This window comes from Sminthopsis crassicaudata, chromosome 4 (assembly GCF_048593235.1).
Source record: "Sminthopsis crassicaudata isolate SCR6 chromosome 4, ASM4859323v1, whole genome shotgun sequence".
Taxonomy (NCBI): Eukaryota; Metazoa; Chordata; class Mammalia; order Dasyuromorphia; family Dasyuridae; genus Sminthopsis; species Sminthopsis crassicaudata.
In genome coordinates, this window is record NC_133620.1 from 264,789,283 (window position 1) to 264,816,146 (window position 26,864).

The window sequence follows — 26,864 nt, forward strand, 5'->3', positions numbered from 1 at the left end:
GGGGGAGGCATGGGGCACATCTGATAAATTGAGATTACAGAATAGAACTGTGGCACAATAGATTAAGGCTCCTTTGACAGCCTTTTTTTTTTTTTTAATGTGGCATGGAGTTCACATTCACCTATTGATGTTATAGAAATAATAATAATTTCAAAATTACTTTTTTGGAGACCAGTGTTTCAAGTTATGAAACAGAAATTGCTTTGCTGATTCACAATTTTCTTGAAATAAATCAATGAGAGGTACGACTGTGTAATAAAAAGAAGACTGATCTTTGAATCAAAAAAAATAAGTCTTACTAGTTGTATGACCTTCAATGAGAAAGGCATTTTACTTTTCTTAGCCTTAAGCTTCTCATTTATAAAATGGGTATAATGATACTTGCTCTGTCTCATGGTTTTGTGAGGAAAAAAAATTATTGTAAAACATGAAATAGTACCATTATGTGACATAGTTATTGCTCAAATTTTAACCCTAAATCAAAACCTTATTTGTGAATTTTTATGCTAATTATGTGCTTTGGCACATCTTCACTAAATAATCTCTGATGTACTGGATTCTTGGTCATAATCTCTTCCACCAAAGGGTTTAATATCGAGTTGGAGACACACAAAATAATATTAATAATACAGAACAATAAAGTAAGTACCAAATGAGTGGGGTAGATAGTAAATGCTCCCCAGAGTCAAGAGAGTCTTTTTTAGTTTTTGGCTTTTTTTTGGATATTTATAGGGAATTTATTCAAATACCACAACATTTGTTAAACAATACATGGAAAACGAAGTGACAGGGTGTGCATTGGGAAAATATTGGTGACTTTTTTTGCTAGAGATATTTTCCTGCAACATCAGTTTGAGGCAGCTGGTTGGCACAATAGATAATGGTGGACTGGGAGTCAGGAGGACCTTGAATTCAAATCCAGCCTCAGATATTTATTAGCTATGTGATCATGGGCAAGCTGTTTAACCCTGTATACCTCAGTTTCCTCATTTGTAAAATAAATTGGAAGAGGAAATAACAAACCACTCTAATGTCTCTAGCAAGAAAATCCTAAATGGGATCGTGAAGAGTCAGACATAACTGAAAGAAAGACTGAACAAAGAGCTTGGCTGACTACAATGTTAGGCCTGAAATTAAACAGAAATTACTATGAAGTTGTATAATTAATACCAAGTTAAAAAGAAAAAAAAGAAAAGAACAGCAGCAACAAAACAGAATAGTACATAAGTAAGAGATAGAGGCACTTGAATAGACAGTGGTTTATTTGAAAAATCTCTAGAATCAAAGAATGTGATGCCAGTCAAAGAAACTGAACATGATCTTAGGCTGCATTAAAAGAAAAATATTGTATAGGGCCATGAAGGTGGAGAAGAGGCTAGAGACAATTATAGTGGAAGCATTTTCTGTTCTCATTTCCTTCTCATAAATGCAAGAAACTAACAAATTAAAAAACTTGGACAAATGGATTATTTATTACATATTTATTATCTATATCTAATATATATCTCTAGATGGATGAACATATGTGTTTGTGTGTGTGTATATATATATATATATATATATGTATATATCTTCTTCCCTCCCTCTGCCTCTGTCTCTGTCTCTCTCTTTCTCTCTGTGTGTGTATGTGTGTGTCTTTAAAGTTTAAAGACTGGCTTAAGTTAGGAGTTAAGAAATTCAAGCCACGGACAGAATTAATGACCCTTTTTTTGTTGTTTTTGGGTTTTTTGTGGCTATTTGTTTCCCTCAGCTCTAACAATTCATTGATAAGAAAGGTCTCTCAGATCCCAGCCCAAGGCTATGAGAGCAGGCCCATCTCTATGAGGTGAATAATACATTAGCAAGGTCAGCCCTGGGGTGAACCAGACTTTCTTTCCCTTCCTTCTCTCCCTCAACCAATTATAATTCTCAAAGATCCAAAGCTTTGGGAATAGGAATAGCAGATAATACCAGCAATCATTACCCTAGAATCTATGGGAAGAGAAGAAACTGATGAAATATTATCCACATATATTGGAGAAGGGAAAGATATATAGATACAGATTTAGAAAAAGATGAATTAAATGTAGATATGTATATGGGAAAAGTTAGGAATCATTTCCCTGCTGCCATTCAATGAATTGGACCCAGATGTTATGCTTTAAATTTTTGTTTCCACTTAATAGTATTTTTAATTACATGGAAAAATAGTTTCAATATTTACTTTTATAAGATTTTGATTTCCATTTTTTTCTTCCCTTCCCAAGACAAGCAATCTGATATATGTTATACATGTGCAATCATATTAAACACATTTCCACATTAGTCCACATTTCTTTGTGAAAGAAAATCAGAACAAAAGGGGAAAAACTGTGAGAAAGAACAAACAAAAAAAAAGTGAAATTAGTATGCTTTGGTTTGCATTCAGACTCCATAATTCTTTCTCTGGATGTGGATAGTGTTTGTCCAGATGTTATACTGCATGACTCCAAGACTGCTTGGCATAAGAATTGGAAACCCAATTGGTCAGATAAGAACATCTCTTATAGAAGGAAGTATTAGCTATTTTTGAACCTTACATTTCATGATTATTTGTAACTATAAATATCTTTCATTCATTTGTATAGTGCTTTAAGCTTTACAAAACACTTTATTAAATACCTCATTTTGTCCCTCCAACTCTAGGAGATTATTCTTCTCATTTTACAGGTAAGGAATCTTAGGCAGAGAGAGGTTAATGACTTGCCTGGGTCACATAGCTAGTAAATATCTTAGGTTGGATTTGAAATTACATCTTCCTGATCCCAGGTTCAGTTCTTTACCCATTGTACCTACCTAAATTTTGTACATTGATTGTTTTTCATTTGTCTGGTATAGTTTCTGACTTTAGATAGCATTTGTTATTAAGTCATGGGGAGAGTTGATAGAATAACATGATCATAATTATCCTTTCTGCTTGTATTTGAATTACTATGCTAAGTGATAGTGTCAAGCACATAATCACTGTTCAGTAAGTGCTTATTGACTTATTCTTTGTGGACAGATATAGTAGCAGTTTTTTTGTCTAAATTCAGTATATGTAATATGGATGCATGTTATTTAAAACAGAATGATGTTTGAGATCCCAGCTTTAAGATAACTGTTTAGGTACTCTATAAGGTCTTTATTTCAGAAAGATTTATTTTACATAGAGTTTGGCCCTTATTTTTGAGTCTATCACTTTGTCTACATCAAAATTTAAAGGAAGCAGACAGCAGTTGAGAAGTCCCAAGAATTTAAGAAATGCATTTGCCCAGACCTTTCACCCAAAGAATTCATGAAAAAATCCAGAGTAGTAGTATATCCTTGGACATATTTGCAATTAATTTTTTTTAGGCAATTGAAGTTAAGTGACTTGTCCAGAGTCACACAGCTAGTAAGTGTTAAGTGTCTGAAATAGAATTTTAATTTATATTATACGGATTCCAGTGTCTGTATTCTATCCACCATGCCATCTAGCTGCCCCAATTAAATTCATTTTAATAATCATTTATGAACTGGCTCCTATAGTGCTGTGCTAGTAACTTGGGAAACAAAAGAAAAATAAAATCCATTTGATCATTTACAAAGAGAACCCTAAGTCTTAGTGATATCATAAAAAAGTATACTCAAAAGTAGAAGGGACCACAGACATCATCTACCTACATTTAATCTCTCATTTTACAGGTAAAGAAATTTTGGCTTAGGGGGATCAAGTAACTTGCTAAAGGTATATAGTAAGCAATAGAGAATTGAACTGAACTCCTAAATCTATTCAACAATTTTTTCAGAGATTCATTCTGTTTAGAAATTCCTAGTATCTGGGTAGTTTTAGTAAAGTATCATTATTTGTATTGGTACTATGCTTAGCCAGTGTTCTGAGTGAGCAGGCTAGGACATCTATGTCTTCCTTCTCTCTCCTCTCAAATTTTCATTTTCTTTCAAATAAAATCACTGAGACAGTAATAATGAACTTTATTAGATTATTAGCTCCTTGAAATTAGAGAATTTTTAAAAATTTTTCTTTGCTCAGCTCCTAGTAATGAGCCTAGAATATAAATAAATACTTGCTAATCAATTGATTGATTAGTTGATATTGTGAGACTTGATGAGTTTTTAAAAATTTCTTTTCTATTTTCAGGTGGTTTTACTGTGAAGACTGAACAACTGAAGTTTCTAAACTCTCCTAACAGAGTAGCATTCCCATTTCCTCATGCAGCTATTGTGAAAGACCTGGATGGTTCTGTTTCTGGGAAGAAGGAAAGTTACCTTTTAGCCTCTGTGGAAAATCTTGCTTCATCCTGTCAGGCCAACCAAAGCTTTGGTCAGACTTTCAGGGGCAGTATTTGTGGCCCAGATGTAATTTTTCATCGCATGTCTATTGGACTGTAAGTATGAGATCTCTCCATCCTCACCCAGGAGAACATATCAAGCATTAACTACTTTGGGTCTCTTCTAAAGGGAAATGGTTTCTCATTTTCTGATTTAATGATTGACAAACAAGAGTGATACACCAAGGGATAAAGAATATTTAAGAATTACATTTAGTCAAACTATTTTAAGCTGTGATTTGAAGTTATCTTTTATACCAGTTAGCCTTGAATGTTTTTGGGAATGGGCCAAGAGTCTCTAAACTCTTATTGGCATTTTGGACTAACAGGATTCACTACTACAACCTTCTAACAGAAATTTGAAATAGATTTAAATTAAAAATGTTGCTTAAAAGTTTCCAGCAGTGTCCATTCTCATTTATATTCACTTTGCCCAAGTGCACCCAAAATGTTCACTGTGCTTCAGGGAAGCAGTTGCTGAAGCCTCCCATTACTTGCAAAGTTGCTTCCCTCCAATTCATTTTTCCCTGGTTAATTTCATGAACTATTGGATTCATATAATATATTTCCCATTAATATGGAAGAAAGCATTTCTTGATAATGCTGCTCAGACTACCATTAAATCAGCAGCCAGGCTGTTTATAATATATAATAGGGTGGCTACAGCTCTGCTAAACTTGCAGCTGATGATTGCCAAATGACTTGGTTTCTATCTTTTTCATATTCTTTTTATGTTTCTCTCCTTATCTTCTTTCCTCTTTTTGTTTTCAAGTGTCTTATTTCTTTGTGTTGTGACCTATTTAAATCAAGTGAATCAATCATGGTATCACTAACATTTGATTTGAATAGATGAATCTAGAATAATGATAATCCATGCTGCCATGATAGACACAGAATGATTTTTTGAGTAGCCTTTACTAATAAGTATCTATTTCAATTCTAGTTTTATCAGAATGAAAAATGTTCATTATCTATTTCTATACTTATGGCCCATGTCAAAAGGTTACCATGGTCAAAGAATTCACCTAGAAACTAACCTTCTGGGGATGAATCTTCTCATATGGAGCTAATTGGTCCCTGGACAGCTTATTCAGGTTATTAAATGCAGGATGATAATTGAAGTGTTCCTGTCTTGGTAAAATATGACAGATATTATTTTACTTCTATAGTCTTTAAAAATCTTAAGACTACATTTATAGCACTGAAGAGTTTGTGAAGGCTTATACATGTGACATCGAATATTAGTGAACATCAGTGAATTGAAGATATGCAGCACCAATATAAGGTTTTTTTCATAATTCCTGACTGAAACTTGCCTTCTGTCAGAATCTAAGTGATCTAGTTCTATTTATATGGTTATATAACAGGCTCTATGGAAAACATTATGTGGGTAAAGTTATTCTAACTAAATTGATAATTTTTTTCATAGGATTTTTGTAAGGTTAAGAGACAAAATTAGTTAGCAGTACTCATTTGGTTAGCAGTACTCATGTCTATGCAATGCATCTTGATATAAGCTTTACAAACCTTTCTAACAGAGATGATCCTGGTTGCACTTATATATAAAACTCTTTGAGTGCAGAGTATCCTTCTATCTTATTATTATATGTCCTTTGAGTATGGTATCTTGTTTATTTATTGTTGTTGAATTGTTTTAGTCATATCTTACTCTTCATGACCTCATTTGAGGTTTTTTTGACAAAATCCTGAAATGGTTTGCTATTTCCTTCTCCAGTTCACTTTACAGATGAGGAAACTGAGGCAAACAGAGTTTACTGATTTTCTCAGAGTCACACACTTAGTAAATATCTTAGGCTACATCTGAATTTAGAACTTCCTGACTCCTTGGCTGGTGCACTAACTAGTACCTACCTGTCAATCTTGTGCATAAAAAGTAGTCAATATTTGCCAATTGTATTAAATTGGGTTGGATGCTTTAATAGTTCTCTAAATACCCTCTGAGTTCATCCTATCCTGCTTCCAGTCACTTCTAGCTTCTTGTTGTTTGTGTAGCAGCTTTGTTAAAATGCTGAAATGTCTTTCTTAACTTATCTGAATATCTAAGTAATGGAAATTTAACATAGTTCAATCAGCAATCATATATTAAGTACCTATCATATGCCATGTCCTGTGCTATGTGCTGGGCATACAAAAAAAATTGAAGATTTACCTGCCCTCTCGGAGCTTCCATTCTGTTGGAAAGATGTATATTTCCTTATTTTCACTGAGGAAAAATATTAATTTAATGTGTTGTTTTGACAAAAATACTTTGGGAGAGTATCTTCAAAGTCTTTATAGGGAGAATGAGGTTAATAAGGTAACTTTTCAGTTATGTGTTGCTAAAGAAGATTCTACTGCCTTAACTTTTATGAGTACTTATGATCCCCTTATTTCTATTTTCCTCTTTCCTACCTTGTATTCAAGGCTCTTATACTGACATTCTATGAGGTTAGAGAGAGATAATGCCCTATCCTAGAGTATTCCTGCTTGTATGTAAAGAATATTTTCCCTAGAAAGCCAATGAAAATGATGCCAGAGTGGTGGAGTGAAGCCAGTATTTTACAGAACTCTTCCAATATATCTCTTCTTCAACTTTCTTTTTAAAAATGCCAAACCAAATTCTGAACCAAGAAAAAGTCATAATGAGTCATATTTTAAGCCCAGAGTAGTTTAGAAAGACAGAAAGGCAGGTTTGCAGACACAGTGATGGGGGCTGACATAGGAAAAATTTTCTCATAGACAAAAAACAAACTATGTGAAAATAGATTGAGGAGAGATACTTTAAGAATTATTGGACAATCAGGTGGCTTTGTAGATGGAGCACTGACCTCAGAGTCAGGATGGCCTGACTTCAAATCCGGATTGTCTCAAAAAAAATTGTGTTATAATCACAAAAAGAGCCTATACACATATTTTAAAAAGTTATAAAACTGGCCAGATCTCTTAGACCCAAGGGGCAAAGTAGAAATTGAAAGCATCCTCTAATCACACCTTGTATAAAACCTGTCAAGGAATGCTAGTCAAAATCTAGAACTCAAAGATAAAAGTGAAAATATTGCAAGCAGCTAAAAAGAAAAAAAAGTCAACTATCATGGATCCACAGTTAGACTCACACAATTTAGCAACTACCACAATAAAGGATCAGAAAGCTTGGAATATAATATTCTGGAAGATAATGGATCAAGGATGACAACCAACAATAAGTAACCCAGAAAAACTAAATATAATCCTATAGGGAAAAAAACAAAATTGGACATTTAAAGAAATAGAAGTTTTCCAAGAATTCCAAAGTTGAATTGAAAATTTGATATTCAAATAAAGGTAAATATGAATGAGAAAACAAAGGATTTAAGATTAAACTATTTATATTCCTATATGGAAAGGTGATTTATATAACACCTAAGGTCTTTATCATGATTATGGCAATAGCAGGTGTCTACTTGAACACTTGGCATGACTGTGAGTCTATAATATTGAGATGATCTCAAAAGAAGAATGGAAGCATTAGAAAGAGAGTTTCACGGGGAGAAAGAAGGGGAAAAGAAGAATGAAGAAAATTATCTTACATAAAAGAATATGCAAGGATGAGTTTTAACAAATGAGAAGAAAATGGCAAGAAGGGGGAGTGGCCAACATGTGAACCTGGCTCTCCTCTGAGTAGTTCAAGGAGGGAAGAATTTATATACACACATAATTGGATATAAAAAGTCATCATGCCCAATAGGGTAATAGGAGGGAAAAGGAGTAAGATAAGAGAGAGAGTAGATTAAGGAAGGCAGTGAGTGGAAGTAAAATAGACTTTTGAGAAGGGAACAGATTAATAAAGTGAATGATAAATAAAAGAGAATAGGATGAAGAATATACATGGCAATCATAACTGTGAATGTGAGGATAAGTCATCTATAAAACAGAAGAAGATAGCAAAATGCATAAAAAAATCAAATCAACAATATGTTGTTTACAAAAGACATTATTGAAAAAGAAAGATACACAGAGTTAAAATAAGGGTCTATTATATTTTTGCTGAAGGCATGAAGTAAATCATGATCTTAGACAAAGCAAAAACAAAAATAGATTTGGTTAAAAAAATAATTAGGGAAACTACATTTTGCTAATATGTATCATTGACCACTAAAGATATATGCATCAAATGGCATAGCAGCCAAATTCTTAAAGGAAATGTTAAATGAATTATACAAAGAAATAATCTGTAAAACTTTGCTAGTGATTTATCACAATTTATCCCTCCCAGACCTACATAAATGTTACTATATAATGAACAAGAAAGATGTTAAGGATATATAAATTATTAGAAAAGTTAGATATGGAAAGTTCTGGAGAATATTGAACAAGAATAGAAAGAAGTATATCTATTTCTTAGTTGTACATAGTATTTTCAACAAAAATCTATGCTGCATGAGGGCATACAAACCTAACAAACAAATCCAGAAAAGAAAACCTGTTCATAGTAAGTTCTGCTACTCTTCCAACTTACTTAGGGCAAGAGATAATGCTGATTTGGAAAAAAAAAAAGATTTTTGCAGTGTTTACTTTGAAGTATTTAATAATCAGCTTTCAAAAAATGTATGCAGGTCACATTTTAGTTGAATATGCTTTATTAACAGTTTATGCACTATTTTCTCAAAATTTTTAAATCAACAAAACAAAAATCAAACCATGATTTATAGTATTTACCAATTTTTGAGGTATAAATGCTTACAATGAAAAATATAAAAATCAACTCGTACAATACTCCATAAGATACCTAATCTCTAATACACCTCTGGACTTATGTGATCTTATTCAGTAATAATAAGAGCTAAAATTTATTAATCAGCTCACAATTTAAAATGCTTTACATATATCATTGTGTTAGATACTAATAATAAGACCCTGAACTACATGTACCATTATCTCTATTTTATCAACTAGGAAACTGAAACTTAGAGGGTTGAGACTGATGCATGGTCCCAGTATAAATAAGCATTAGATATGGGAATTGACATCAGCTCTTTCTTTGACTCATTCAGCATTATTCTACTAATCTTTCTTTCACTCAGTTTAGCATTATTCTACTATGCCATGCTGTCTTTTGGAGTAGTAAAGCATTTCATCTCTCTGGACCTTAGTTTCCCCATATGTAAAGATGGAGGTTGGACTAAATATAAAAAAAAAATTTTTTAATTAGGGGTGGATAGGAGGGAAAGAAAATAAATTCTTACTAATTGAAAATAAAAAATTAAACATGACATAATGTTTCTTTGAATTTTAAATATCATGGCCTACTTGCAATGAAGTAGGGGTCACCTTGCAAGTATTGTTATTTTAGGATTTTTTTTTTTTAGTCACAATCCCTATTTCATGTCCCATTCACTATTTTAGCTTGAACAGCATGGCATTATTTCTTTTTTATGTATATTCCCTATCTTGACTCATATTTGTGGATAGCAACTATATCTTCACTTTCCCAGTACGTACTATAAAGCCTTCCATATAAGCCTTCCTCTATAAGAAACAGTTATTTGGTTGGTCTTCAAATAGCTGTGGAAAAACCTTTGGATCATAATTTTGAATCCAAGGCACTTGATCAATGCTTTACTTTGAATTCTTTTTTAAATTAAAAAAAATCATTCTCCATAATACAGTTTTGACATTTGAAAAATATAGGTAATATTTGAAAAATATAGAAAAATTGTTTCTCCCTCTTTGCTTCTTTCCCAGGTTAGTACATACTTCTGCATTTCTTGCCACTTTACTATTTTTGTATGACTTCACCCTGACAGCCAGGTTGTCAGTGAAAATGTAAATAAGTGATGTTCATAATGGTTAGTGTTTGAGGTGAAGAGATGACACTTACCTGTTGAAAGGCATTGCATTCTGTGCTTCACTGAAATAATAAAATGCTTCACTGGCACAAGGACTGCTGTTTTTGCTCTTTCTATAAAAGCCTCCATCTTTCCTTGACACTGACATATGTCTCCCATGAGTACTACAGATTTCAAATCTGTGTTTCTTATCCCAGTTTGTTTCCACAAGTGTCATTCATCTTCAGTAGCCAAGGTAGCATAATCTCCCCTGCTGGAAGATGGAAGCCCAATTTATGGGATCTCTCATTTAGAGAAGAGAAAGACTATATAATATTTGTCATCAGTAAGTGATTATTAAGCACCAACTATGTTCCCAGCACTGTGCTTGAAGGATTTAAAGATAAAATATGAAAAAAATAACTACTCTCAATGAGCTCGCTTTTTTTAAAAAAGAAGGATAGCATTACATATATAGACTTATATAGAATAAATATGTATATACATACACATGAAATATAAATACAAAATAAATATGATTCATTTAGGGGAGGAGGACATTTAGGGAGCAGAAAAGACTTTGTATAAAAAGTGGGTTTTTTAGCTGAATTTTGAAGGAAATAAGCAATTTAATGAAATATAAGTAAGGAGGGAATACTTTTAAGTATGGGGAATGAATAACACCGAGTTCCAGTCATGGGAGATGGATCTCTGTCTATGAGGAACAAAGAGAAGACCAATTTGAATGTACTAAAGGGAAGGAGAAAGATGTATAAGGCTAATAAGAGATACCTTGGGAACAAAAAATGAAAAGCTTTAAATGCCAAACAGAGATTTTAAAATTTTGTCTCAGAATCAATAGGAATCACTGGATTTTAGTGAGTAGGGGAATAGCATAGTCAGATTTGCTTTTAAGAAAAATCACTTTGTTAACAATGTAGAAAATATACTGCAATAAGGAGAGATGTGAGGTAAAGAAAACAATTAGGAGACCATTAGAATAGTTAAGGTGAAAGGTGATGATGGCCTAGAGCAAAGTGAGAAGTTCTCCACTTTAAGATAGATTGAAGAATTAGAAAATGAACATTTGAGAATTGATTGGAAATGTAGGGTAAGGGAAAGAATAAGGTAATAATGACAGGGGCTTGAAAACCTTAGAGACTAAAAGGAGGGTCGTATCTTTGACAACAAAATAAAATTTGAAAGGGTAGGTTTAGGAAAAATATAGTGCAGTATATTTTGGATATATTGAGTTTGAGATAACTACTACATATTCATTTCAAAGTCTCTAATAGATAATAAGTTCAGAAGATAGACAAAGACAGAATGTATAGATCTGGCACTTCTTTATGTGGAGGTGGTAATTGAATTTATGGGATCTAAGTTGTCAAGTTAGAGAATATTTACTTTTTTACCTTCCCCCCCCTACATTTTCTTATTTGGTGATCTAAAGAAAAGAGAAGAGTGATTGTGGCAGAACCTTGATGTACATGTATAGATAATAGGTGTGACATACATAAAGATCTAGCAAAGAAGAAGAGAGAAGAGACACAGACAAAGAGACAGAGAGACAGAGACAGAGACAGAGAAATTATGAAAACTTAGAGAAGAAAGAGTATCCAGGAGAAGGTGATCTGCTGAGTCAAATATACTAGATAGATTAAGACTGAGAAAACTGAGAAAAGACTCATATTTGACAAGAGATATTCAATAGGGAGAATTTGGGGAAGATGACAGAGAGATCAGAAAATTCCAAGCTCTCCAGATTTCTCCCACAAAGGAGACAAAATTCTACCTCCAGGTGTATATAGAATGGTTAAAAAAAAGTTGGAGCTAAACAATAATCCTCCTAGAACCATTGGAGAAGATCTGAAGAAAGATCCCTGGAAGGAGATTCCACATGTGTGAAGTGTAGCTTGTGGAAATAACCAGCAGAGAACCCTGGGGCTAGCTAGGTGGGGAGGTAGTCTTGGTCCAGCCACACAGATTTCCATCTTCCCAACTGTGCAGAGAATCTAAGATCTGAGTCAGGGAAGATTAAGGGAACCTTTGCCGATAAAGAACACCAAGCCTAACTGTGCTGTTGAACATTGTTTATGACTCATAATGAGTGAAAAAAGCAATGGGTCAGAAGCACAGCTAGCTATGAGCATTTATTACAGGAGAATGGACTTCTTAGTTTTGGGTTCTAGTCAGAGTGGTGAACTAAAGGAAAAACTGAGGTCATAGGCACCATCCCCTATCCCTTAGGACAAGAGATAATTAAATCAAAAATCTGTTACAAAATGATCAGTCAAAGAACCCAATTGTAAAAGTTACTATGGGAATAAGAAAGACCAAGGTCCATCTTCAGAGGATGCTGAAATAAATAAAAAGCCTCTCCTACCCTCATAGAATAATATCAAATGGGTGCCCAATAACTGCCCAAAAAGAATACATAGAAGAACTTTAAAAAATATTTTAAAATCAAATGAGAGATTGAGGGAAAAAAATAAAATAACAACAATATAAGAAAAGCAAGAAGATTATGTAAAGAAAGTCAACTAACTGGAAAAGAAAATCTAGAAACTTAAAGGAAGAAAACGACTCCTTGAAAACTAGAATTGAGCAAGAGGAAGCCAGAAAAGTTATGAGACCAAGAAATAATAAAATATAAAGAATGAAAAAAAATAGAAGAAAATGTGAGGCATTTCATAAGAAAAACAATTTATCTAAAAATAGTTTAAGAAAAGAAAACATAAGAATAATTATATTACCTGAAAGCTAGGACCAAAAAAATATTGACATACTAATACAAGAAATAATTAAAGAAAATTGTGCTAAACTGTTAGAAGGAGGAAAAGTAGAAATACAATTACCATCTAAAAGAGATCTTACATGAAAATTCTACAGAAATATCATAGCTAAATTCTGAAATTTCCAGATCAAGGAGAAAATAATATGAACAACATGAAAAAATATTCAAATACAATGGAGCTACAATAAGAATCATATAAGAGGTAGCACTTGCAACAAATGATCACAGATCTTGGGGTAGTAACTGAAAATATTATAGCCAGCAAAGTTAATCCTGATCCTGAATTTAAAAAAAAATCAATGAATTGTCAGACTTTTAGAATTTTGTTGCAAAAATATCTGAACTTAATAGGAAATTTGACATGTAGTATCCAAGAGAAATATCAGCTAAACATCAAAGATTACTTTCAAGGAACTAAATAAGGACATACTGTTTATGCTTTATATGTGGAAATGTAAACCATATGTCTAAGATTGTCATTAGTAAGAAGGTAGTTCAAAAGAATAATTAGGATAGAGATGAAGATGATGTGATCCTAAAAAGCAAAACTGTGTATGGAAAGGTAAAAAGAGTAATTAGGTTATATGAATATTGTGTGAGAACAAGAACTGAAAAGGAGGAATTAGATGGGGAGGAGAACTAGTAGCTCTGGAAGCCTCATTACATTGGGACCAATAAATATATATTTAGAAGTATGTAAAAGTCTTCTAAATTTATTGAGAAATAAGTGAGAAGGGTATAGGATAAAGAGGATATATAAGGGTGTGCAGTTTAAAGCAAATGGGATAAGGTGTATATGTTAATGACACTGAAGGAGAGGATAAGAGAGGGATCCTTGAAGATGGTATAGGTTAAGTAATAGGAAGCAAGATAGTGTATAGAAGTAAAATAGAGGAATCAGCAAGGGTAGGAAATTAGAGATACTCATAAACATAATAATAATGATCAGAGGGAGAATTTATTAGAAAAAATCAGGCATGCCATTGATCCTAGACATAAAAATAGATCCAATGAAAAGAAAAAATAGGGAAACCACACTATCTGTTAGCCATATTAATCAATATTGTTTTAGACTATTTGAAACTAGATAATATAAGGCTAGAACATTGCTGTGGTGTGGAAAATGCTGAGTTGATGGATTTAGAAAAAAATGGAAAGACTTGGATTTAAGAAGGATGATGTTTGTCTTCTGTTCATCTGAAAATAGAAAACAAATACAAATATATCTGCATATATATGTGTATGTTATAGATATATCTATGTATATATTCACATATATGTATATACATATATGTGTGTGTTATATGTCATACATACATACCTATATCTAGCCATGTAAGAAAGGGGGAAATAAACGAAGAAGTGCATTGCAGAGAACCAAAAACACCTACAAGGAAGCAAAGAAGCAATGGACAGTTCTGAATAAAATTTGTTGTATTTATTCTATATATTTTCTTGAATGGAAATTTATTGTTTCATATTTTGAATCCTCTTTTATGTTCTGCTAGGCCCTTGACAATGTTTTTTCCTCTTTTTCTGTTTTTGTTTTCTTTTTCTAATTTGCTTTTTTCTTTTTCTATTTTGTATTTTTTAATTTTAAATGAATAAAGACATTAAAACTTAACTTTGGAAAAAACAGTTTCAGTTGAATGATTAAGTCAGAAACCAAACTACAGAAAGCTTAGATGAGAATGAGAGAAGAGGAAGTGGAGGTACCAAATGTATATAGAGATGCTTTGATCTGCAAAGTTTTTATATATATTATTTCATTTGATCCTCATAACAACTCTGTGAGGGACATTCTACTTATTGTCTCTTTTTCACATATGTGGAAACTAAGGTTGAGATGGCATCAGAGACTTTCCCAGGCTCAAGTAACTAGTAAATATTGGATGCACGATTTAAACTTTACTAATTTCAAGTCTAGTGTTTTATTGACTAAGTCATATTAGTTATATTATCTCAAAATATTATGAATTATACATTTTAGACAATACAAGGATCTAATTTAATTTGCATCATGAAATATCAGGCAGATGTTCAAAACTAAACACAAAAACAAAGTCATTTTTATCCTGAAAAATTTCCTTGATTGGCTTGCTCATGCCAACTTTGGTAAGCTTCCTTCCTAATTCTGCCAGAAAGGAGGAGGTTAATGCTCTTGTTTATCACCTTGATTCTTAGATCTTGCCTAATATCCTCTCCTGTAGTGCATGCGTTCAGTTTTTACCTATGTAGCAGCTCTTAATGTGTCAGTGTTCAAAGTATGAGACACCCCCTGCTTCTGCGAATTCAAAAGTAGAGAAGAGTTCAAATGGAAATTTTGGCCTAGCTTTTCCTTTAATAATCGCCTAACTCTCCTTCCTAGGGATAAGCAGTCATAGCATCACTAATGGTATCTCTTCAATTCTTACAATACCCCTGTGAGACAAGCAAGTTCAAAGAGGTATGATCTTCATGTTTCAGTTAGAGTTGCAGAAATAAAATCAAGTAGAAAATAATCTAGGAATCATAATGGACCACAAGCTGATCATGAGTTAGCTTGTAATGTTTTCACTTTTAAAAGAATGTAATATAATTTATTTATAAATAGCATTTAGTCCCTGGGAAATATTCTTTACTTTGTAGCTGTTACCATGAAAAGTGACAATATAAGAAATTCAGGGAAATTAGTTTTAACCTAGAAGAAAACAACTGAAATAATCAAAAAGTTAAAAAAATAGAATTCATAAGGAAAGTTTCCATGAATTGATTTCATCCAAACAACAGGATAGAATGCAAATATTTTGAGTAATGACAATTATCACAGGGAGAAAATGCTGAACATCTGTTTTCTATTTTCATTGAGCAAAAAGAAATGGGGAAGGATTTCTCTCATATCATAGTCTATGAAGGTATAAAGACCTAGCATAGCATAGATGGTGTGAAGTTTGGTGCCATTTTTGTCTACATGGTTCAAGTGACTTGATTTATGGCCAGCCTTCCATTAACTGAGAACTTCAGGAGAGATCAGTAGAATGAGAAGAAAAGTAATAAACTGTCCTAATTAGTACCACAGACTAGCCATGAAATATGAAAAGCCATGCTGCAACAATATAAGTCCTGTTCGCTCTCTTACATGACTTATTTTAAGAAAAGGGGTTCTTAATATTTCTTTGTAGTTTGATCCTTTTGGCAGCGTGGTAAAACTGAGGGACCCCTTTTTAGAACAATGTTTTAAGTGTATAAAATAAAATACATAGGACTATAAAAGAAAATTATTATATTTAAATACAATCTAGAGCAAAAAAGATGGTAATCATATGTGAACTAGAGGAGGGTTAAATAATTATAGTAATTTAGAAGTAGTGATGAACATAAAAATATTTTAGATATCTGCAACAGTTGTAATGTAACATGAAATCATGTGATCTCTACTGGTGAGAGCGCCGTCATCAATGTTGTTGATAAAACTGGGATCTACAATCATACTTGAAGGGCATGTTAAATTTTAGTTGAAGGTTATTGAAAATAAAGGTGCAATTATTTTCCCAACCAACTTTAGGACCCTGTGAAATCTGTCCACAGACAGAGGTTAAGAACCTTTGTTCTATGATATTGGCCAATTTTTATTTTTTTCACTTTCAGACAAATGGGAATTTGTTGTTTTGGAGAAAAAAAGTTTCTTGGATGTTATTTTCCTATGTTCAGGGGCTTCTGGTCCAGTATAGAAGTGGAATTCACTTTTATTAAATAGATAAGTGTAGGTGCCTAGACATGTCATTGCTCAAACTAAAATGTCTCTGTGACAGGAAACCTGATGAGATTATGATCCTATCATGAAAGAGTTAATGTAAAAAAGTCAAAGGAATGGAAATACATGCCAACACATAGTCATGCCACTAAAAATAGTTTGTAATGTTCAAAATTTATACCCCCCCCCTTTGCTCAATAATAGATTAGTACAGGAATAATGATGAGTACTAATATCCAATAGATGCTTGCAGCACCATTTGGCGGTTAGCTATTACGATAGGCTCTGGTTTAGGAGATGCATAATTATAATGGGCTTATTCCACAATTGTACCAAATTGAAAGCATTTAGAGCTAAATGTAGTGTTTGTCTTGATACACAGAGTTATGGACCCTCAGGATAAGTAAGCTAATGGTAAACATGAACCAGGGAGTTAATATTTGTTCTAGTTGGTATTGTTGATTGGTTTAGCAAATCCTTTGTGGGCAGTAGACATGCAACAGTTCTGCACAGTACACTTGCACTAAATTACATAACTGTTTACACAACTGGTATGCCAAATTGGTGCTGAAACAAGAAGGTACTAGCTAGTAATTCCTCCATATTTCTAAGGCAAATTGTCCTCCAGTTGAAATCTTGGTTATAATACTATCTTCCCCCCCCCCCATTCTTTACCTCACCAAAAAAATGAAAAGAGGGGAAAAAAAGCAGCATAGAAGATCTGTTATCTTCCTCCCCACCACCTCAGTCACAAAAGCTGCTGTGAATGCAAAGCAAAGAGTTAATTTTGCAAATGGACTGGTTGCCTCCTGATTTTTTGCACATAAAGCCAGGAGAAGTTCAGGGAGAGACGTCTTCTCCCAGTAATGAAGCTTTCTGCTGCTAATGGCCCATGCAGACTCCCTTGGCTCCTCCAAATTAGAAATACTTTTGTGCTCCTTTGCTTCATTAACAGTAAAGAGAGGTAGATTGGTGGCTATTTAGGGCACGGTGAAATTGGTGGCTATTTAGGGCAAACGAAAATTGTACTAATTATGGTTGGGAAATTCTCTTCGTGGTGCGGTTCCACTTTTGATGTTCCTTTGGCACTTTACAGAAATTGCCCACTGCTTGCTTGTTCTGCTACAGTTTGGCCTAGAAGAATGTGAGCTGATTCAAGCTCCGTTCCCACCCCCATCTCACCCCCAACTCTTATACTCCCTTTAATGATCACTGAAATACTCTGAATAGAGTGTGTGGGGGGGTTAATTTAAAAAATGCTTTTCAGGATACACTGTGTATTTCTCATTTCCAGTGTTTATGCAGAGGTCTTGATACCCTCATTATTATCCCTTTGCAGTTAAAAAAGAAAAAAGTTCCAATATGGATTTCCTAAAAAACCTCATTTCATTCAAAATTCTTCTGGGAGGAAAAAAAGGTTATTATGTAATGCTAATGAAGACACCATTTGTTGTATGATCTAATCAATCTTTTCATGGCAGAATAAGACACCAGCTACTGAGGTCTTTTCTTGAACCAAATTGCCAAACATTCAAACTCTACTACAAAGAGTGCACTCCATTTAACTGGACACAATGTTCACATGCCAAATGTGTTGTTACTAAAAGATTATTTTATGAAGAACTTACACAGGGCAAGCACACATCTGGTAGTCAGAAAAAGCAATGCAAGGATATAATCAAGGTCTCTCTTAAGAACTTTAGAATTGATGGTACAACATGGGAGATACTGGTATGAGACTATCCAGAGTAGAGTGCCCCTCATCAGAGAAGTTGTTGTGCTCTATGAGCAAAGCAGAATTGAAGTAGTTCAAAATTCAAGAGAATCATAAGTTACAATTAGAGAATCCACCCCAATGTCCATGTGGATCATTTTGTGCCTAACCCATGGCAGACTTCTGAGCTTATATTGGTCTGATCAGTCACAGCTGGACATTAACTCTAAAATAATGATGTCATTTGGTCATTTTAGAGAATGAGGGACAACAATTAACCATCTAGAGTCTGCAGCTGGCCTAGACTATGCAGGAGAGTAGCTTTGTTAATAGTTCCATATTAGTCAAGTCAAATCAACAAGTGTTTATTAAGGATTTAGATTATTCTACATACCTGGTTAAATGCTAGACATACAAATATAAAAGTGCAGTTTGTGTTCTTAATAAACTTATCTTCCAAGGAAGGAAACAATATCATTCCCATCAAAGGAGAATTGGACCAGAAATAAGGAGCTAGATTTGAGCCTTGACACTATAAGGCCTTAAGTAAGTCACTTAATTCCTTGTGGGCCCCAGTTTCCTTGGCTCTAAAATGAGAGATTTAGCCTACATGTTAAAACTTTTCTGGCTATAAAATTTCATTCTTTTGAGCAAGTGGGGTTTAGAGCAGGGTAGGGGTTGGGAGTGGAAGGGAAGAAATTATTCCTACTAAAATAAATTGGATCATATTTATAAACCAAATGATCCTAAATGGGGCAGTGGATCAAAAACTGAATTCACTCCTCCTCTTCCTTCTTTTCTCTCCTAGAAAATATCATATTGAGCAACTATGAGAAATAGGTGAAAGAAATATAAATGGATAAAAGTAGTTGGTAATGGGCAGCCATGATAAATCTAGTTGATGACAATCAGCTTAAAGAATGAAACTTTATAGTCAGAAAAGTGGTAGAACTTATGAGCTACACTACCTCTCTAAACCTGTTCTAGAATCCTGAACCCTGAAGGGAGGTGGAGCAACCACTCTATGGGAACTTGATCTATCATTACAAGTCAGGGATAGTAGAATGGGGTTAGCTACAAATTGTGTGTGTAGCTAGTTGAAACAGTGGATAGCATACTAGACTTGAAGTCAGGAAGACTCATCTTCCTGTTTGACTTACTAGCTATATGACCCTGAAGGAACTGGCAAACTATTCCAGAATCTTTGCCAAGAAAACCCCCAGAGGACTCACAAAGTGTTGGACATGACAGAAAAATGACTGAACAACAAGAAAGCATTTATGCTACAAATATAGTAGTTGACAGGGAGTAGTTAGGAGGATCAAGAAAGGTGTCATGAAGGCAAACATGTGGCAGAGTAGATAGAAAACTGGACTTGAATTCAAAGATGCAAGTTTTAAATATGGCCTTGGACACTGGAGAAGTCATTTTAATTGCTATCTGCCTCAGTTTTCTCATCTGTAAAAATGAGGAAAATAATAGCATCTTCCACTCAGAATTGTTGTGAGGATAAAAAAATAATATTTGTAAATAATTTTTGTAAAACTTGACATGTTAGTAATAATAGGTGGTACTTGAGTTAAGTTATGAAGCAAACCAGTGATCCCTAGTATTCCGTAGTGAGGAAGGAGAATATTCTAAACCATGACTTCATAAACTTTTTAATATTTGTGACCCTTTTTTGCCTGAGAAATGTATATAGACCCTACCCCAAATCTGAGATGAGGTACTTCTGGCAGTGTTTGTGCATGTGCACTGCAAAATGTGTTTATTGTATGCTCAGAACCAAAACTGGAGTGAAATTGGGTGATATAACACAGGCAAGAGCTGCTGGAAACATCTTGGATTCATTATGTGTTTGATTTTGAATGACTTGTTGGTCACTGATTTAAGAAAAATTTTATTGTTGTGACCCCCCCATATGCAATTGTATGTGACCCATAGTTTAAGCAACTTCCTTCTAGATTATTATAAAAGTATGATAATGGAAGAAGGAGGATTGAGAATGAGGAAGAACAAGCGTATTAGAAAGTCTGTACTATTATTATAAAGTTTAAATAGTATCATTAATGATATTTAAGTATAAATAGTATCATTAATGATATTTTGTGTTTGTTCAAGAAGGGATAGAAGTGTGCTGGTAAATATCTAATAATCAACCTGAAAAAATGTGCACATGAAATACTTTAAAATTTAACCTGAATTATTATCATTTTATTTATCACTTTCTAAATCTAGATCACAAAAAACAAAAACAGCAACAAGAATAAAAATCGACCAAGGTCACTAAACTGTCCTTAAGGATCGCTAATGTTGCCCCTTGATTTAGAAAACCACATGTTAACATTGTATACGTTCTATTGTATTTTTATGTTGTTAGCTATTTCCTAATTATATCTAATCTAATTTAGTAATGTAGTAAGCTGCATTTCTATGAACAGCTTGTGTGATATCTAGAAAATCAGCTAAAAGATGGCTCAGCAAGGTATAGAATGAATCATCATATATAGATATGAATAGATAAATTTTACTAGAATAGAACATGAGTTACTTATGTGGCTGGAATGAGAACCAACATAAATCAACTAGTCTCAACATTGTACTTTTATCTATAAAAATATGAAAAGAACCCAAAAAAGGCTTTGAACACATTGGATGAATCCTTTGGGGAAGGTATTAAAAATAAGAATCATAGATAAGATTGGGTTATGCATGGATATGTTTACTACTGATGATGAGATCATGAATTTATTTAAATAAATTAAGTAATAATTTAAAATGATAAAAGTAATAAATAGACAAGTATAAGTTATTTATTAGCACTGTTACCCTGATCAAGTTTTGAGACAGGAAGATACGGTCTAAATTTCATTTCTAACACAACCTATTTTTTGTGTTTATGTTCTACCATTCCAGTGAATATAAATGACCAAAAAGGATAATGGTCTGATTTTTGTCTTTTTTATTTCCAGTGCCCATCCTGTAGTATATACTTACTACAAGTAGTTACTATAAGCTTGTTGAACACAACCAAATCATATTGAATTGGATATTATAATTAAAATGGTTTCTTTGACAATGTTGTGCTTATGTTTTAGTATGTTTGGTAGCTTGTTGACACAATGGTCATTGGATGGGACTTGGAGTCAGGCAGACCTGAATTCAAATCCAACTTTGGATTACTTAAGAAATTGTGTGACCTTAATAACTCATTTGACCTTGGTCTGCCTAAGTTTTCTCAAGTATAAAATTGGAATAATCATAGCATTTACCTTTAGAGTAGTTGTGAGGATAAAATGAGATAAAATTCATAAATTGCTTTGCAAACATTAAAGTACTATATAGATACCAATTAATATTATTACATATGAGAGGCATAGAGAGGCAGTATGAAATACTGGCTGAATAAAGAACAATCTTTGAGTCAAGAATCCAAGTTCTATTTGGCCTCTGAAACATACTATGTGTTCTTGGACAAGTAATTTAAGCTCTGAGTGCCTAACTTATCTAATAAAAAGTGGTTTGTGAGCTCTATTTAATGTAGAGATTCCCACTGATAACATTACAAATCCTTTTATACATTTTGGTATATACTATCTCCTATTCTATCGCTTACATTTTTAATAGTAAACTATTTCTCACCCTTTATTATTGGAAGTTAAGCCTATTTTCCTTGTAGGTAGAGTAAGTGATGTTCTAAAAGGTATAATTTGATGAACTAGGAAGACTATCCTTTCAAAACACTTTTCTCCTTCTTGTAACAGTGTTTGAATTTTCACCATTAAAAATGGATTCATGGGGGTTAAGGCATTGGCCAACCAAATTCATTATACTAAAATGTGAATGTTCTTTGGAGATTTACTATATTAACCTGTATGTTATTTCCATTTTTGCTTGAATTTGATTCTTCCTATGCTTTAGAAGCCAGAGAACCAAGGGAATACTCTTTTTTTATTAGAGGCAGTTATTGAATAAGGATTGAAGAAAAGAGAAAAAGGATAATTTTGGGGCATGGAAGGATGGTCAGTCAATGCAAACTTAGGGGACTACTGGGCAGCCAGAAGATAGCATGGAAGCACTTAGCTACACACTGAGAGAAGTTGGAAGCAATAAAGAAAAACTTTGGCTTAATCAATTTTACTTTAAGGTTTGAAGGATCCAGTAGGTTTTTTTTTCTGGCCAATTAATCTTTTGGGGGGTTATCTTCCCATAACTTTTTAATATATTCTCTAAGGATATGAGAACATAATATAGAGAATATGAAATAACTTCACATATTTGGTTCACCAGTATATGTAATATAGTATGGCTCACATTTACATAGTTCTTTTAGATTTGCAAAACACTTTCCTACTGGCAACCATGTCCAGAAAATTATGCAAATATTATTATCCTCATTTTATAGGTGAGAAAATTGAGGTTCTGAGGGGTTGTGATTGATGTCTCATCACATGGAACAAATGTTTCAGGAATAATTTAAACCCATGTCTCCTCACCTTAAGTTGCTATTACCATGAAGTGAATTATTTAGTCCCCTCTAATCAAATAACTTGTGTTTGTTTTCTGGACCTTTTAATAAGAAAGAAAGCAAGCAATTCTAGTAGGAATAGCTTATTTTGTGTAACACAGAGGATAGAAATAGAAGAGATCATAGGAATGTGATGTAGGTTTTAAAATTAAGAGAAAGTTGGGCTTGAATCTTGCATTTGATGTTTGCTATGCATGTAATCCTGTGTAAATTCCCTTTTTTCTCTGGATTTCATTTTTCTTATCTGTAAAATATTAAATAATATCTGCTCTGCCTATATTAGAATTCTTAAGAGAAAAATACTTAGTAAATCTTTCAGTGACATATTATTTCATCATATTACAATCTAAGATTCTGTATTGTTCAAAATTCAAAATTAACAAAAGGAAAAAAGCAAGAGAATATGAATCAAAGATTTTTTTCCTTCCTTAATGCCACCCTTCCCTGCAAAAAAACACAAAACTTTTCAAAACATTCAGTTAAAGTTAGATATAAAATCTGAAGATTATTTCTTTTATTCTCAAGTGTCCCTATCTTTTTTTTTATCCCTTTCATCCCATTAGGGGTCAGAACATAAGAACACTTTAAACCTTGCAAGAGATTCATATCAAATATGAAATTACCAGGAGCAAAATAACCCACTGTGAAAAAAAACTTTGAGTGTTTGTGAGTGAAAGATACTTTGCAAAGTACAGAGCTTGACCAGAGATCCAGGTTAAAATATCTAATGCTTAATTATTTCTGTAATTCATTATATCTGCAATTTCATACATATGGATAATACTGAAGCAGATGAAAGACAAATCTGATGTTATCTTTATAATAATTTGCTGAATTCCTAACACTACTCATCATAGGATTATAGATTTAGAACTGGAAAGTGTCATTTTACAGATGAGGAACCTAGGTCCAAGAGCTCTAAGATAACACAGGTAGGAAGACTTAGAGTCAAGATTGGAAACCAGGTTTTCAGGGACCAAATCCTGTGTTTTTTTCCATGATGTCATGATACTTGCATTTTGGCTAATCTAGTGATGGGCCTCTCAGAATTGAGCTTGGTGAGCTCTTGGACAACAGGCATTGTCTGCTTGCTACCAGGTTTCATATTAAAGACGCTTATGTTTGGTAGGATATTTAAGAGACTGAGATTCCCTGAAATCCCCTACAAGAATACAGGGTCTCCTACATACCACTGTAATGAGGCATAGGACTTTATTGGAAACCAGGTTACATTTCTAGAACTTAAATTAGACAAGAATTAGGAGTTTTCTTTTGCTGATGCAGGATGTTTTTAAGGTAGATCTAGTAAGAGTACGCCACAAATGCTTAATTACCAGATCTCAAAAAAAACCTACTTCACAAATTTGTACATATGATACACTTTAAGATAATTTTTAACACGTTCTACCAACACTTTCTTAAATTAATAAATAAAAAAATCAATAAATCAAGGTCTGATTTGTGGCATTTGCCTATTTTTGAGGTACAGGTATTTTTAATGAAAATTTAGCCAGTAATTCTCATGGGCCTGACAATTCTCATTTTCCTTTTTTCAACGACACTACTTATATCCCTAACTTCTTGCCAAACCCAGTTCCTTCTCCTGGGCAAATCTTTGAAAGTTTTTTACTTGAACAGAAGCATCTTCTTCTTTTTTAAAATAATATTTTATTTTTTTCCAAATTTCCAAATTTTTTCCAAATACAGATAAAGATACATGAAAAACCCTATGTTCCAAATTTTTCTCCCTCTCCTCTCTTCCTCTTTCTCCAAAACAGCAAGCCAATACAAGTTAAACATATGCAGTTCTTCCATATTATTCAAGCTGTGCAAGAAAAATCATATCAAAAAGGAGAAAAGCACAAAAAAGAAAAAAAAAATCAAGCAAGAAAGCAAACAAAAAACAACAGAAGGTGAAAATACTATGTGTGGATCCATATTTAGTCTCCATAGTTGTCTCTCTGGATGCTGATGGCACTTACCATCACAAGTCTATTGAAATGTCCTTGAATCCTGTCATTATTGAAAAGAGTTAAGTCTATCACAGCAGATCATCACATAATCTTGTTGTTATGATGTACAATGTTCTCTTGGTTCTACTTACTTACTTTACTTAGTGTCAGTTCATATAAGTCTTTCCATGCTTTTCTGAAATCAGCCTGCATATCATTTCTTATGATATTCCATTTCATTCATATACCATAACTTATTTTACTGTTCCCCAACTGATGGGCAGCTACTCAGTTTCCAATTCCTTGCCACTACTAAAAGGGCTGCTACAAACATTTTTGCACATGTGGGTCCTTTTCTTTTTTATGATCTCTTTGGAATACAGAGCCAATAGAGACACTTTTGGGTCAAAGGGTGTGCACAGTTTGATAGCCTTTTCAGTATAATTCCAAAATATTCTGCAAAATGGTTGAATCATTTCCCAACTCCACCAACAATGCATGATGTGCCAATTTTACCATTTCCCCTCCAAACAATTTTCATTGTCTTTTCCTATTATCTTAGTCAATCTGAAAGGTGTCAAGTGGTACCTCAGAATTGTCTTAATTTACATTTTTCTAATCAATAGTGATTTAGAGCATTTTTTCATATGAGTACAAATGGCTTTAATTTCTTTGTAAATTGACTGTTTATATACTTTGACCATTTATCATTTGGGTAATGACTTGTGTTCTTATAAATTTGAGTCAATTCTCTATGTATTTTAGAAATGAGGCCTTTATCAGAAACACTGGCTGTATTTTTTAAGTAGCTTTCTGCTTCCCTTTAAATCTTGGATGCATTGATTTTGTTTGTGCAAAATCTTTTTAATTTAATGAAAATTAAATTATCCATTTTGCATTTCATAATGTTCCCTAGTTCTTTGGCCATAAATTTCTCCTTTCTCCAGAGAGGTATACTATTCCTTGTCTGGCTAATTTGCTTATAGTATTACTCTTTAAGTATAAATCATGAACTCATTTTGACCTTATTTTTGTCAAATGGAAGCTGTCTGGGTTTATCAAACACCAGATTACTATGGTCATTGTATTTTTTTTTTAATTTCTATTTAAAAAGATAAAGGCAATGGAAAAGAGAATTGGAAGCAAAAAAAAGTCTCAACAAACTAGAATAGTGACCTAACTGTAAATAAAATTTAAATGTAACACAATAAAGTCTCACAATTGTTAAAACTTAAAAAAAAAAATTCAGCTATACAAGAACAAGATGAAGGATGCTTGGCTAAACAGTTTTGTGTGTGTGCGTGTGTGTGTGTGTGTGTGTGTGTGTATATGTGTGTGTATGTGTGTGTATGTGTGTGTGTGTATGTGTTTGTGTTTATGTAAAGGACTTGGGATCTTTATTGGTTTATAAGCTTAATATGAGTCAGTAGTATGATCTGGCAATCTCAAGAGCTAATAAAATCTTAAATTTAATTAAAAAATGTATATATAAAAAAGAACATTCTGGTCAGAACTTATCTGAAGTATTAGATTCAATTTCAGACTTTCCATTTTAGCAAGAACATATGAAAGCTGTAATATACCCAAAATTGCAGATAGAAGACTAAACGCATAAATCTGTATGGTCATTGTATGCTACAACTAGGAATGTTTTATCTTACTGAAGATTTAATAGCAATTTTCAATAGTGGGAGGGCTGGCATATTAGAGAATACAATCATTTTATTTGGTTCCAAAAGTTAAAACTGACATCAATGTATGGAAATTATGGTAGAAGTTCAATATAAGAGAAAACTTTCAATTAGAGCCATAAAAAAAAAAAAAAGAATAGGAATCTTGATCAAGTAATGAGTTCTTTATCACTGGAGGTCATAAGATACTAATTTATTGGACTATAAATTTAGAGCTTGAAGATATGTTAGAGACCGAGTCTCTAAAAGATAGTCTATCTTTTCCTATACAAACACTTTACAAATGAGAAAACTGAAACACTGTGAGGTAGAGGGGA

The 26,864-nt window shown here is 33.1% G+C and overlaps 1 protein-coding gene across 1 annotated transcript in view; it reads left to right on the forward strand.

Moving 5' to 3' along the window:
- Positions 1 to 26,864, forward strand: part of PKHD1 (PKHD1 ciliary IPT domain containing fibrocystin/polyductin) — a 645,163-nt gene that overhangs the window by 328,633 nt on the left and 289,666 nt on the right. The window contains 1 exon segment of the mRNA XM_074264713.1: positions 4,139 to 4,385. Within this exon segment, the coding sequence (XP_074120814.1) occupies positions 4,139 to 4,385 (247 nt within the window).